The 14302-nt window shown below is 44.8% G+C and overlaps 1 protein-coding gene across 9 annotated transcripts in view; it reads left to right on the top strand.

Annotated features, from left to right (window-relative positions):
* Window positions 1-4629, top strand: part of RYR3 (ryanodine receptor 3) — a 1450647-nt gene extending 1446018 nt beyond the window's left edge. For all 9 annotated transcript variants that reach the window (XM_069208992.1, XM_069208994.1, XM_069208991.1 and 6 more), the window contains one exon: window positions 3620-4629. In XM_069208992.1, coding sequence (XP_069065093.1) covers window positions 3620-3715 — 96 coding nt within the window. In that variant the 3' untranslated portion in view covers window positions 3716-4629. The remainder of the gene's footprint in view (window positions 1-3619) is intronic.
* The last annotated feature ends 9673 nt before the right edge of the window (window positions 4630-14302 follow it).

The following is a 14302-nucleotide window of genomic DNA, read 5'->3' as shown; positions in this document are numbered from 1 at the left end:
ATGCTTCTGCTTAAAACAAAGGCATGTTATCTGTATAATATTTATTTTGGCCTGAGTTTGGCGCCCCCCCCCTGGGATCACTTAAGGCCCCCCAAGGGGGGCCCACCCCCCAGTTTGAAGACTTCTGCGTTATGGTCTCAAGACGCTGGGGGGGAGGGGGGTTTAGCGTGTACTGGAGGTGGATTAAAAAATCCATGTCTTCAGTTCCTTCGTGAAGCTGGGGAGGGAAGTGGTTTGTCTGATGTGGATGGGTAGGGCGTTCCAGGCGGTGGTGGCGAGGTAGGAGAAGGAGCGTCCTCCTGTTCTGGTTTTCCTGATGCAGGGTACTTCTGCGAGTGAGAGCTGGGCTGAGCGTAGGGTCCTGTGGGGTACGTGGAAGTTGAGTCGCTGGTTAAGGTAGGCAGGTCTGGTGTTATGGAGGGCTTTGTGTGCATAGGTGAGAATTTTGAAAGTGATTCTTTTCTCTATGGGGAGCCAGTGCAGTGTGCGTAGGTGTTGTGAGATGTGGCAGTGCCGGGGTAGGTCGAGGATCAATCTGGCGGCGGCGTTCTGGATGTTTTGCAATTTGCAGGTGAGTTTTTTGTTGATTCCGGCATAGAGTGCGTTGCCGTAGTCCAGTCTGCTGGTGATGAGGGCATGTGTGACGATCTTTCTATGCTTGAGGGGGATCCACTCGAAGGTCTTACGTAGGAGGCAGAGGGTGCTGAAGCAGGTGGAGGTGACTGAGTTGATCTGATGGTTCATGCTGAGGCCGGGGTCCAGGATGATTCCGAGGTTGCGGGCTTGGCTGGTGGGCGGGTTTCCGAGGGTGGGTGGCCACCAGGAGTCGCTCCATGCGTTGGGTTGAGGGCCCAGGATGAGTACTTCGGTCTTGTTTGTATTAAGTTGAAGGCAGCTGTCTCTCATCCAGTTGGCGACTGCTTTAATTTCCTCGTGGAAGTTGTGTCTGGCCTTGTCTGGTTTGTTGGAGAGGGAGAGGATGAGTTGGGTGTCGTACATATAACCTACAGAGCAGGACCCAGTCTTAAGTGAGGTGAGTACATCTGAGTTGGTAGTTCACAACAATAAATACGTTATTACAAAGTGCTAACAAACAGATGCTGGTCCACGTGCGGACACCTTCAGCTTGGTTTGCTGAAATGCAATTATCGGACTGTGTCCGTCTCCGGCTGGCCCAGCCATCTCATTAGAAGCCACAGCTGCCCCTTTGTCTGACCGCAGCACACTGTTTTTCACAACACAAGCTCCTATTTACCAGGTTTCTTTCTGTCAAGAAGCTTCACACAGCATGTGAATTTGACCTAAACTCTTCAAAGATTTTTTTTTAAAAGGCGGTCCACACAAATGTGGTAAATTCCTAATGCACAAACGATTGGCACCATTTGAGGGGCCGTACCTCTGAAGTGAAATGCCACAAGGGACGCGTTCGCGACACTTTCCGATGGGGTCAACCGCCGCATTGCAGGATAATAGGTGACATCCACTCCCTCTTTAGCTCTTGACAAAAAAAATGCTCCGCGCCAGTAATCTAGTTATTGTAGCTGAAAGGTCAGCTGCCAAGGGATGGCTGGATTTTCCTTTGTTGATTCCCTGTCATGTTTTCACACTGTTTCTCCTTCTCGCACATCTCACCGCCCTTTTCCTCTAATGGGGAAGAGTCAAATCTGACATATCTGCCTCAAGGAAAAGCAAGACAAAGACACAGACGATTAATAAATACCCAGGAAATTGTCCTTTACTACGCATAACCAATCTTTTGAGGCTTATCCGAGCTTCCTCATTATGTTTTCACTAAGACAGGTGGGAGGGGGCCAGGCATGCCTACTTTTCTTTACATGCCACTTCAGTCTCAGAGCTGCTCTTGGCAGCTGCCTTTATGTCACCCTGAAGAATCACATGGTCCAGTCCATCGTATGGGAAAACTGCTGCAAACTGGCGAGTTCTACAGGACCAGCAAGTGTGGAATCAGATGCATGCAAAGGGACAGCAGGAAAAGACCATTCAGCTTATCAACTCCCCCTTTTGTCAACCTACTGTAGCAGTGAAAACCTCCCCTCTGACTTTCACAGACAGAATTCTTCATCCTGAGGGCCCTGGCAGTACCCAGACGTTTTGTAATAGGTTCTTGTGGCTGCTTGTAAAGCCCTCAATGCAACTCTTCTGGAGCCTAAAAGCGCTGGAAGGTGGATAGGAAAGGAGGGAGCAAGTGAGAGGGAATAGGCGAAGGAGAGGGTCTTGTGATTAGAAGAGCTAAGTCAAAATAGTGATATGTCAGGGGCTGGCGACATGGTAGTGCGGTTTGGGAGACACAGTTAAGCATCTGGTTAGACATTAGGAAGGCAGGATCAGAATGGACAAGCTGGTGGCCAACGGAGTGGAAGAGATGGAGAAATAGATAGAAGTGGAAGCGGGCTGCGTATGTGCGACTGCCAGGTGAGATAATGAGGGCTTTTCAGAGCACTGAAAATAAATAGCTGTTTGCTAGAGGGATACTGGGCCTATACACTTTCATCCATTCCCAGTGCTACCTGTTTCTAGATGCTCACCTCCGAGCTGTGCTGACACCTCAGCCGGTCCCCTCCCCGTTCAGTCCCACCTGTCTCCCAGTCATTCAGAATCCTGCCCTCCCCTCTAGACACATTCACATTCCTGTATGCAGTCCCGACATAGTCTTAGACATACCCACCACCTCGATACGTTCTCAGTCGAGCTCATTTCTCAGGCAGACTTATCGACCGGCTCACCTCCTAGACACATTTCCCAGCCATGTATACCACAGATTTATTCATAGTCCAGTTCACCTTACGGGCACAACCACAGTCCCACCACCTCCGGAGCAATTTCATAGCTGTACTCCTCTTCTGAACATTATCATTTGGCTTGATTAGGAGAATTCTAGCTTGGGTTAGTTCTATTCTCATCCCTGGGATCGTAGACAGATCTGGGCTGCTGCGCTAAATATTATCACTTCAGCACACTGTGGAGACATACGATATTGAGATATATCACCAGGGTGTCTACTAGGATTCGATACCCTTTTATGGCATACTCTGTTTCTAAAACTAGCCCCCACTGGAGACCAAGAGGGTGGAATGATGGTTCCACGTTGTCCACTCGGTAGCCTCTCTGGAGACAAGCTGACAAAAGGTAAGATTATGGTGTGGCTTCTCCGTCTCAGTATCCAAAAATAGCTCCTGTCTGGTACCACGTCATAGAACATTTGACGACAACCCCCCACTGCCCCTCCTGCACACAATTCAAAGCATTAAACAACCTGCACTTATATGGGGCCTATGCAGAGCAGAAGGGGAAGCATGGTTTTGGTGGGATCTGCTGCCTGTGGTTTAAACCGTATTACATATTTACTTACATTCCATCAAGGTGTCATTCCTGCCATGCCAACAAGCACGCAAGGCCTAACCGTACTGCGTAATCATGGTCTTGTTCTGACTCCTCACTGCTGTGAAGTCTGGTTATTTAAGCCAAGTAAAGCAGCCCTACACTAACCTAAAGCACACACAGTCAATATACAGGCTAATGTTAGAAGTGATTCAGCTCCTCGAGAAAATTCCCATGTATCAGGAAACGATAACATGCTTGTGTTTCTCCCTCCTTCTAGGAATCCTTTGTCTGGAAGATGTACCAGGAGAGATGTTGGGATTTCTTCCCAGCCGGTGACTGCTTCCGCAAGCAATATGAGGATCTGCTGGGATAAGCTGTCTGCTGTGGCCGAAACAAATTGAGTTGCTGAGCAGAAGCATTTCCAGTATGAGACTCCGGTTACATTTGTTTCAGAAGACAAGATCTATTTAAAGCAAACTCAAAATCCTAAAGACAAAAAAAGACTTTGCTGTAAAGGAAAAACAATAAATTTTGAACTCAAAATGTATGGCTGTGCCCAAAAACAGAAGGTTTGATCTTCAATTCACCATCTGCGAAACGTCCATAGTTTGGGCTAAAAGGCCATGGACTCCATTGCCGATTTCCGACCTCTGCATTTCATGTACATGAGGCAGTCTACAGTGAAAATAAGGGCTAACAGACTGAGCCTCCAATGCACAACAATACTGAACACTCAGAAGGACTTAAGTGTCGGATGACAACGCCTCAGTTACGATTCGCGAACCATACCCCAGGGTATGTTAATGAATGTAAAGAGATGCATCCTGAAAAAGCCTTAGATGGTTAAAAAAAAACTGCAGGAACCAGCCAATGGTTTCTAAACACTTTATCAGCCCTGGAGAAATCAACAAGTGCCTTACATGTCAGGAGACATAGCTATGCAATATTTTCTTTGTTAGTATTTTAGATGAAAATTTCAAACTAGTTTAAGTTGTGCTGCTTGTCCCTTCTTCCCCTCTGACACCTCCCCCCTCCCCGCCCCCCGTTGTATGAAACGAGGCCGACTTCAAAGGTCACCAAACATGGCAGCCTCCAGTAGTTAACAGTTTTGCTGGGTACTGTTACAGGAGGGCACCGTGATTGGGTGAAGGTCTCCCAAAGGAATCAATGCCAAAATCAAGCACTGCTTTCTGTCCATTGGGAAGTACTGTAGTGAAGCTGCTAGCTTTATGCATTTTTCTTCAGAGACAATAAAGTGCCCACTGCAATAAACCGAATTAGAAACTGTGGAAGCTTTCATTTTTCTTGTGTTTTTCCCCCTAAATTCTACTAATTATAACTGATTTTTCTTCCACAATAATACAGGCAACGGTATTATCCTCCGTAAGACGAGCAGGTCTGTGTTTTTGGTAATATACATTAAGTCCAGTTGAGCACTTATGGAGAAACACTGAGGGACAAAGAACATACTTTGAACGTGCAATTCATTGTGTCCTGGTGGTTACCAATTTTTTCATAGTCAACTTGAAAGATCACACAGTTAACAATGTCTAGACAACAAGTGTGTATTCCCAAATCATACTAACTAACCTTTGACAGTCATGTTCTAAGCATTACTCTTTTATAACCCACTTACTGCCAATGAGAACAGGTTTATTCAGTGAGGTCACATATGTAGGAGTGATGTTCACTGTTCCCTTCCTCATGATACGGTGAGTTAATGTTGGAAATCATATATAGTACATAGCACACACTGAATTTACTTATGCTGTTTATAAAATAGGTATTTTTATTCCAACCCCTTCCCCTTCCCAGCCCTGTGGTAAGATGAAGGGCTATATGTATTTGTTTGTGTTGTGTGCAACTTATCCACACCGGTCCGCAGTGGGCGTTCAATCCACTTTGCCAGTTTACAGACCAAGCCTGCTTAATTTCACTATCCAAACCTGTAGCCACCTACCTGACATCTGTTTCTTCAGACTACCTCCTATTTGTAATTCCTGCGTGTGTCCAGAGTTATTGACCTACACATATATTTTGAGACTCTTATCTCTTGAATCGTAGGCAGTAGTATCTGATGTGTGAGATACATCCATAAAGCTAAGGCTTGGTCTGAAACTATCACCAGTCTCCCAACGCTGGTTAGAAGCATGCCCTACAAACCAAACAACACAGACAACTGCTTATGAGTACTCAAAGAAGTCAAATGTGAACAAGTGCATAATTCAGAAAGCCAAAGAGAGGAAAAGTGGGAAATTTAATCTTGTGGAATTAAATTTACATCTGGAGAAAATTTAGGCCTTTAAAGAGATTTCCAAAGAATCGCCCAAGTATTCCTAGAAAGTACCAATGATGTATTTTTCCATGAGCCTACATACAGCATTTTCTGCAGGAGGAAAGTCTGCAGAGGGAAATGTGAGACAACTGTGCATTAGCAGTAACACGTTTTTCTTTTATTTCACAAGAGAATTATTTTGAATACATCTCCTCTCTCCATTCTCACTCTAGAAATGAAGTTACTCCTGAACTTGTAAATTAGTTTCTAGAGTGCTAAACTACTGGCAAAGATTTGTATGTTGACATCCAGAAAGGAACAAACGACTGCTAGTCTTCACTTATTTTTGCTAGCAGGCTCTCTTATGGGCACCCACGAACCCACTCTTAACATTGTATTTGCAACTGCAGAAATTCATCAATAATTTTATCTCTCAAATTTTCACACACGTAATTTGAATCTAGGTGCCAAAAAATAGTTTGATAAGCTTATGTGGGTAAAGGCTTCAACCCGAACAACTGATTATCTGCTCATAATATATTCAATCACATCATTTACAAACCACCTTATAACAACAGCATTATTTTTTTGAGTGCTGCATTGCAAGTCCTTTCTGTGTTGCTAACCATTTAAAGCTAGTTTTGTGGTTCCAAAGAGTAACACGCTTGAAATCACACTGTTTCCAATGGGCTCAGTGTTGTGTTGCAAACCATTTCTGTGTTGCTAACCATATTTGATAGAGACTTCTACCCGCAGATTCCTTACCTTAGCATACTCCTCAGGAATCAGGCTGGATCTGGAAATTGTTTAGCAATCCCTTTGCACGCCTGTAGATCGCGTTGCTCAGCTCCACGTGGTGTCGTCCATGCTAGAAGTGACGTGCATGGTGCCTATGGAGGTGCTACCCCAGCACGCTGACCACAGTTCCTTCTTTTCTCCAGTATTGGATCTTTCATAGATTCACATACTTTAATCATTCCCCATCATCGAGGTGGGAGTCCCACTTTACCTTTAAAAAAGCAGTAGAAACCATCCACATAGCTTTTAAAGGATAGAAGACATTACTTTCATTAACTTATCCACATAATTTAAAAAGGACCAAACACCAGCTAATCAGGTGGCAGCACCCTGTAGAACACACGCTACAGAGTCATCTTCCCTCAGATTTCTTACCGCACATCATGTGAAGGGTGTCCCCCTGAGCTCTTCTCAGTTCTTCAGCAGTTAACCAACATTTGGAAATCCAAACTAATCTTTACTCTTCCATCTAACAAAGACTGGCAATATAATGTTAAAACTATTTGAGAAATAACTTTTCAGACCCCTATGAAAAAAGATGCTACACACTGAAAATCCACACAAGGAGTGTATCTACTGCCTTCATCCTGCCCACAAGGCAATAAACTGTAAGATTTGTTGCACCTTTTCTTCCAAAACTCTCAAGGATGGAGAGGAGAGGCTTTTGTTATGGCTACAGAAGTTAAAATCAAGAAAGGCTGGTCGCTCTGAAGAGGAGGATAGTGAGAGTTCCACTTTCTAACAGGAAAAGGTCTAAATTACCCCATGGTTCACCAGAGGCGCCTAGATAAGCCTTAAAAAAAGACTCACAATGAGTCTTGGTGAGATGCTTCTCACAGAGAGGGGAAAGAAAAAATATCCTATGAAGCCACAAGGACACAGGTTACCAACCCTTCTTCAAAACTGCCTTTCCATCCTCATAAATCCTTCTCAGAGCCATAACCAGCTACATTCGAGCCAGCTGTAAAGGGCTATCTGGATTCAAGCTAGCTGTAAAGACATTAATGTTATCGTCGTCAAAAATGCCAACATCAACAACAATGACGACCGCCACCACGTTGACATCCACGTAGTCGAGGACACCGTTGAAGGCAAGCTTAATGACCCCATCATCGACTATGGGGAAGCTGAGAATTTAATCAACAAGACCGTCGACGGCTACACCATTATCGACAAAGACCCCAGAGTTGACGGAGAAACCACCAGTATTGCATATAACTACTGACCCGACGATGACACCACCGACAATACCGTGGACAACAGATAAACTGACTCAGGAACTTTTTTTGCTTTTCGCCCAGAACACACATGACCTAGCAAGATGTCCCCTCTGCTGCTAATCCATCTACTGCATGTGGACGATTCAGATTATGATGATGGCACTTTTGGAGTGGCTCACAGCCCTTTTGAACTTAATGTGAAATATTAGGTGGAGAATGAGGAGGGCTACTATGAGCCTTTTTATAAACCACAACAACAGTACATTGAATCGCCTAAACAATATGTGAAGTATTTTCAACAATTTACTCAGATACCATCTCACAAAGGTATGGTTCAGGTTCCAATAGCCCTAATACAAGACCTTCAGGGCATGTTAAAAGACTACTACGAACGGTTCCTAGAACCTGCAAAATCGGCATCTCAATTCCATCTGTGCCAGACTGCAACACCAAGGGCTCCTGGTTCTCTTACATCACCTGCCACTCCTAGAATGACTCCGGCGACGGCCACTGCGATGCATTTTAAGGACGATCCATCTTCCTCAGATGTGGACACGAAGGAGGGGAAAATCCCCGATAATCAGTCTATGCCAAGTGAATGGTATGATTATCTCATTCCAACACATTTCCCACATGCACCACAACCAGTGGGCTCCCCACCGGATCAAAGGCTTCCACTGTCTCATGGAGAGAACTGCAAAGCGATTCCAACTGCCTTTAATGATTAAGCAATCAGATTGTTTCGTGTATGATTTCAAGGAACCCACAAAACATCTGTTAAAGCAATTGCAATAGTGGATTACATCTCGGAGGAAGGAATAAAGATTACTAAAAAATACGTCCACAGCATCAGCTGTCCTGCCAATGATTAATAAGAAAAACAAGGTGCCGGAGGGCTTGCCTGCATGTGTGGTTGGACACCCAAAGACAGATTCTGTAGTGATGCAGGCAGCCCAGCGCCAGTCCAAGAATCCTTCCACACCAATCTCATCCCTGCCTAACAGAGAAGGCAGACGCCTTGATTACATTGGCAAGAGGTTCTCCGCAATGTCAGCAACAATAGTTCAAGTGTCCAATTTGCTAGAAATATTGGGCACATACGACAGGCAAATGTGGCCAGATACTGCTGCATATATAGATCTTCTGCCTGAAGATAAGAGGTGAGGCAAAGAAAATCTTGCAGTAAGGAGAAAGAACCTCTTCAGATATTATAGATTGTGCTATGGATATAGCCTCTAAAGGCTTCAGACAATTTGCAGGGTTGGTGGTCCTTTTACGTCAAGGATGGTTGAAGGCCAGTTCACTCAGGCCTGAGGTGCTGAGCAAGATATTAGATATGCCATTCAATGGAGAGGATATGTTTGGCAACCATGTTGGCAACACCTTGCAATCAATCCAGGCAGATACAGCAAGTTCCTTGGGTACTTTGCAAATCAGAAAGGTGCCTTTCTGAGGGGCAAGTGGTAGAGGCTCATTTTCAATTAGATGGGGCTATCTGAGGTATCCGCATTATCAGCCATTTCAGCTGCAGTATAGGCCTCCCTACCAACACCAAACTTACAGATCACTGCCAGCAACAGGTTAAGCGAAGCCAACGCCCAGCAAGCATCTCAAATAAGAGGCACTGGCAGAAAGCAGTGACATCTCAGGAGTGCTGGATGTACCCTTTTCAGATCACCAACCTGTCGGAGAAAAGATTTCCAACTTTTCTCATCAACGGTGGAAAATAACCTGGGACAGAAGGGTAATGAATCTCGTCACATACATTAGAATTCATAAAGATTCTGTCAAACACTATACTAACCACCTCATCTCAATCTACTTCACCAAGATGTGTTAGCCTTGTTACACAAAGGAGCAACAGCAAAAGTTCAGCATTCTCAAAAAGGAATGGTGTCTACTCCTGTTTTACCCAATAAATGAGAAATCAGGGGAATGGCGACCAGTGTTAGATCTACGAAGATTGAAGAAATACCTGAACAAACAATCCTTTCGGATGATAATCCTGCAAGATATCCTGCATCTACTCAATCATGGTGATCACTTGGCAACCTTAAATCTACAAGATGCTTACTTTCATATCTTCATTCATCCGAAACATCACTAATTCCTCAGGGTAGCCGGCACTCACAATCAACTCAAAGTTCTTCCTTTTGGTCTCAAGTCAGCTCCTCACATTTTTATGAAACCACTAGCTCCAGTTGCAGCCTACCCAAGGCAAAAAAGTTTCCTATTTTTTCTGTAACTCGACAATTGGCTCATAAAAGCATCAAACGCCATTCAGGCATTGAGAGTGACAAAGGTCTGTCTGCAGTTGTTCCAAAGTTTGGGTTTAGCAGTCAATTATTATAAGTCATTCCTTCATCCGTCAACAAAGCTAACGTTTCTGGGAGCAGTTTTGGATACACTCCAAGACAAGACATTCTTATCAGACGAAAGACAGAAAAGACTCATAATGTTAGCACACAGGCTATTGAAAAAAAATTCTGTTTCAGTTCGCCTTTTCAAATTGCTTCTAGGGATGATGTCCTCTGTCATCCCACTGGTGCCTTTTACACGAGAATGAGGCCTCTCGAAGAGGAATTAGACAAACAATGGTCTCAAGCTGAGGGCTAATTAGATGATCTCATCAACATTACACTGACCATAACAAAGGCTCTAGCCTGGTGGACAAAGGCCAACAATCTGTCATGGGATGTCATTACTACACAGCCTTCCCTGGATGGATGGGGTGCTCACTTGCATGGCCTCCAAGTAAGTGAAAAGTGGATACAGAGTCAAAGGAATAGATTCAAACTTCTGGGAACTGGGAGCAATTGCATTAATTATTCAAGCTTTCCTGCCAAGAATAATGGGGTCATCAGCACTACTACGCACGGACAACACAACCAGTTTGCAGTATGTAATCAAGCAAGGGGGCACAAGATCTTTTGTTCTGTCCATGGAAGCACAAATAATCTGGACTAGGGCTTTGACACATTAAATAACATTAAGTGCACAACATCTGTCAGGTACAAGCAACAGTTTGGCAGATACGCAGAGCAGAATAAAACTCAACTGCCACGAACAGGAACTAAATCAATCCATTCTGGACAAGATCTTCCAAAGATGGGGCAAACCATCACTAGACCTCTTCACGACACAACAGAACACGAAATGCCAATTTTAAACAAGCTGCCATCCTCAAAAGGGGTCGTGGAGGAATGCTTTTGCGATCAGATGGTCCAGGATCTTTGCATACATTTTCACCTGATCCCACTTATAACCAGCCTACTAAGGAAAATGAAGAGGAGCTGTGTCGGATAATTTAGATTGGTCCACAATGGCTCAGACAACACTGACTCAAGGAACTCCTACTACTGTCAGAGACAAGCCACATTAAAATGATACCTTGAAATAACTTATCACGGATGAACCACAACCAAGTACTTAATCCGACAACCAAGTACTTAATTCGAACCCTACTTCCCTGTGCTTATCTGCTTGGCTACTGAACACCATGAACTCACAACCACAGATATCCCACAGGAATGCAGAGATATTCTTGCAAGAGCCATGGCTCATAGTACTAACAAGGGATAGAGGTTAAAGTGGAAACATTTGTGTTTATGCTGCTAAAGAAAACATTTTCACCATATCTCAGCATCACCAGAGCGTATCTTACCTTACCTGCTATCATTGAAAAAAATCAGGAAAAATGCATGTAGCTGCAATTTCAATTTACAGACACACATCTGGAACTCCGTCCTCATGGTCTAATAGAATCATTAAACAGTTTGTTAAAGGTATATTCAGGGTCTTCCCTCTGATAAAGTAACCTCCTCCAACCTGGCAGCTTAACACCGTACTGGTGCAGTTAATGAAGAGTCCCTTTGAGCCTATACATGAGGCAGGGATCAACTTTCTAACATGGAAAGCTGCATTGCTATTGGCTCATACATCAACCAGAAGAGTGAGTGAAACACAAACGTTCACCAGTAAGAAACCTTTCATGAGGTTTAAGGATAATGCTGTGATTCTAAGGACAAAACCCAGGTTTATCCCAAAAGTCCCTACTGTACTCAAGACATTATTCCCAAATCTGTAAAGAGCAGCGAAAAAAACCATTGCATAAAATGGATATAAAGAGATGCCTAAAGTCGTAATTGCATCACACTAAGTAGTTCAGGAACACTGAACAACTGCTAGTGGCAAGTGGGAACTATAACAAAGGTGGTCTGGTTTCTAAGGCGAGCATAGGTCGATGGATATCAGCTGTTATTCAATTCTGCCATTCTAATGTTGGTCAGTCTTTCACCGATAAGGTCAAAGCTGACTCTACTGGGGGTGTGGGGTCCATACATCAACTACCCTATTTGCTGGACTGCCTATTAAAAGCATATGCCAAGTAGCAACATGGGAAAACAGGCATATGTTCATGTAACATTATTGACTGTAATCTTCGCACGCAGTGATACAGCCAGTGGCAGCTGCTGACATTTAAAAGTGGTGAGGTGTAAATGCCTGTCCTGAATGCCATGAAATGTGTGAGGCCCAATTCTTCCAATTCTGGAGGTCAAGTAGTGATCATTGCAACAGGCATAGTAATCCAGTGAACTACCTTAACAAAACTATACGGGTCAAATACAAATATTTCTTAAAGAAAGAAGCAGGGATATTTGTGCCTGACAGATCAGAAACAAATGACAAGACTTGCTATCCAATCACCCAATATGAGTGGTGGGTAGCAGAAAACAGATTCAAACCTTCAGATTTCTGAAAAAGAGGTGAGTATTATATAGAGCAGAATTACCTCTCACTTCGACCCTTTGACTTTTTTTTTTAAAGTGAGGTTATTGAGGAAATAAAAACTCCTAATTTGTGCAGCGTTTTTTGTTACTTCCCATTTCTGAGAAAGTTATGTATAAACCTACAGGAATAAATTGCATCAGTGTTAGGGGAATTTTAAAGCTCGTTATGTTTGGAATGCCTGATGGATGAATACGTGTTCAGATGAGGGGGGAAGAGGCGTTTCCCCTAATTATGAATAACACAGAGAATGGGGCTTGGGGCTAGGGGTGTCACACCGTAAAAAGGCTGTTGGCATTTGGCCATATTTATGAGAATTTACTTTTAAAAAAAAATAACATACGTCTTAACTACAAAAAGAAAAATTAAATTAAGACATATCTGATAGGGACTTCTAGCTGTAGATTCCTAACCTTTGATTTTCCCAGGCGCCAGGCTGCATCAGGAGACCTTTGCTGAGCAATACCCCTTGCATGTGCGCTGTCAGGTGGCTCCATTCGGCTCCGCATGGTATCGTTCGTGCCAGAAATTATGTCGCGGACACCTATATAAACGCCAGCCAGGCTTGTGAGCATCAGTTCTTTTCTTTCTGCAGCGGTTAGCACAGCTCTGGAGAGAGCTACCCCGCTGTCACTTTTTGACAGGCCTTTTATCGACTTTTTGTCAAGTTTTTTCTTTGTGTGTTAAGATGACCTCAAGGAAGGCTGGGTTTAAACTGTGTGGCACCTGTCACCGCGCCATGTCAGTCACTGACCCCCATCTTGTTTGCCTCTGGTGCCTCGAATGCCACCATGACTCTAAGTCATGCTTGGACTGCCATGCCATGGCGCTGAAGGTCCCTAAAGCTGCTTGCAGCCCAGCAGCCGGCAACACCGGCATGTGTGACCCCGAGAAGGTCTTGTTCCCAGTTGAGAAGGAGGTCAAGTGACTGATCTCAGAGCCCCAAGTCCTATTCCTCCCATTCGAACTCCTTGGGACATTCGAGAAAGAGACATAAGTAGAAGAAGTCCAAGTGGACTTTGACTTCACCTCGTTCGTCGGCCAACAAGTGGGGAACATCAGCGTTCTCGATATGGTTCTGCAGAGCCGCTAGCCAGTTCGACTCCATGCCTACCACCTTTTCCATGAGTCGGATCGACACACGCTGAGATAAAGGAGTTCCACGAGGCCATGCGCTGCATATTTGAGGGCCATCCCCTCTGGCCTGCCTTCGGGCCCTGCAGTGTTGGATGAATCCAACCGGATCCACGCTGGCGGCTTCGACCTCAGCTCCGCCTGAGTCTCATGTATCTGAACCTGGATCTAGGCCGGCACTGGTCACGGCGCTGATGTTCCTGGCACCGCCGGTGCCCACTGGTGGCACCAGCCCCATTCTCATACCTTATGATTCAGAGCCGGAACGGCATCGCACAACCCTGATTCTGTTGCCGACGTCCCTCAGAAGTGCCAGATCATTGTCTGAGCCTTATTTTACACAGCCCAGTGTAGGGAAAAGAGCGGGGGTCACTGGACCCTTTAGAATACCTGTTGTAAAGATCCTTAGGCTGGTATGAGGAGCTAGGAGAGGCCAGTGGTCTGGAACCTCCTCAGATACTGGTATGCTCTGTCCCCCCACTATGGCTATGGAGGAAGGAGCGTCTTATTCAATGGTGGTGAGTAGGGCAGTGGGGTCCTCGACCTGCCCTCAGTGGCTGTCAAGACCAACATCTTGACGGAAGTGCTTTAGCCTCGGGTTTCCTCATCCGAATCCCTATTGCCCTTTAATGAAGCACTTACAGATGTCCTGCTGGGAACTTGGTCCAGCACAGGGGTTCCTGTAAATAGGACAATTGCCCATTGCCATCGACCCGCTCCAGGTGATCCTAGCTTTCTCAGCCAA

Source organism: Pleurodeles waltl, chromosome 9, assembly GCF_031143425.1.
Source record: "Pleurodeles waltl isolate 20211129_DDA chromosome 9, aPleWal1.hap1.20221129, whole genome shotgun sequence".
Taxonomy (NCBI): Eukaryota; Metazoa; Chordata; class Amphibia; order Caudata; family Salamandridae; genus Pleurodeles; species Pleurodeles waltl.
Note: the sequence above shows the minus strand (reverse complement) of the source record. Positions and strands in the feature narration are given on the sequence as shown.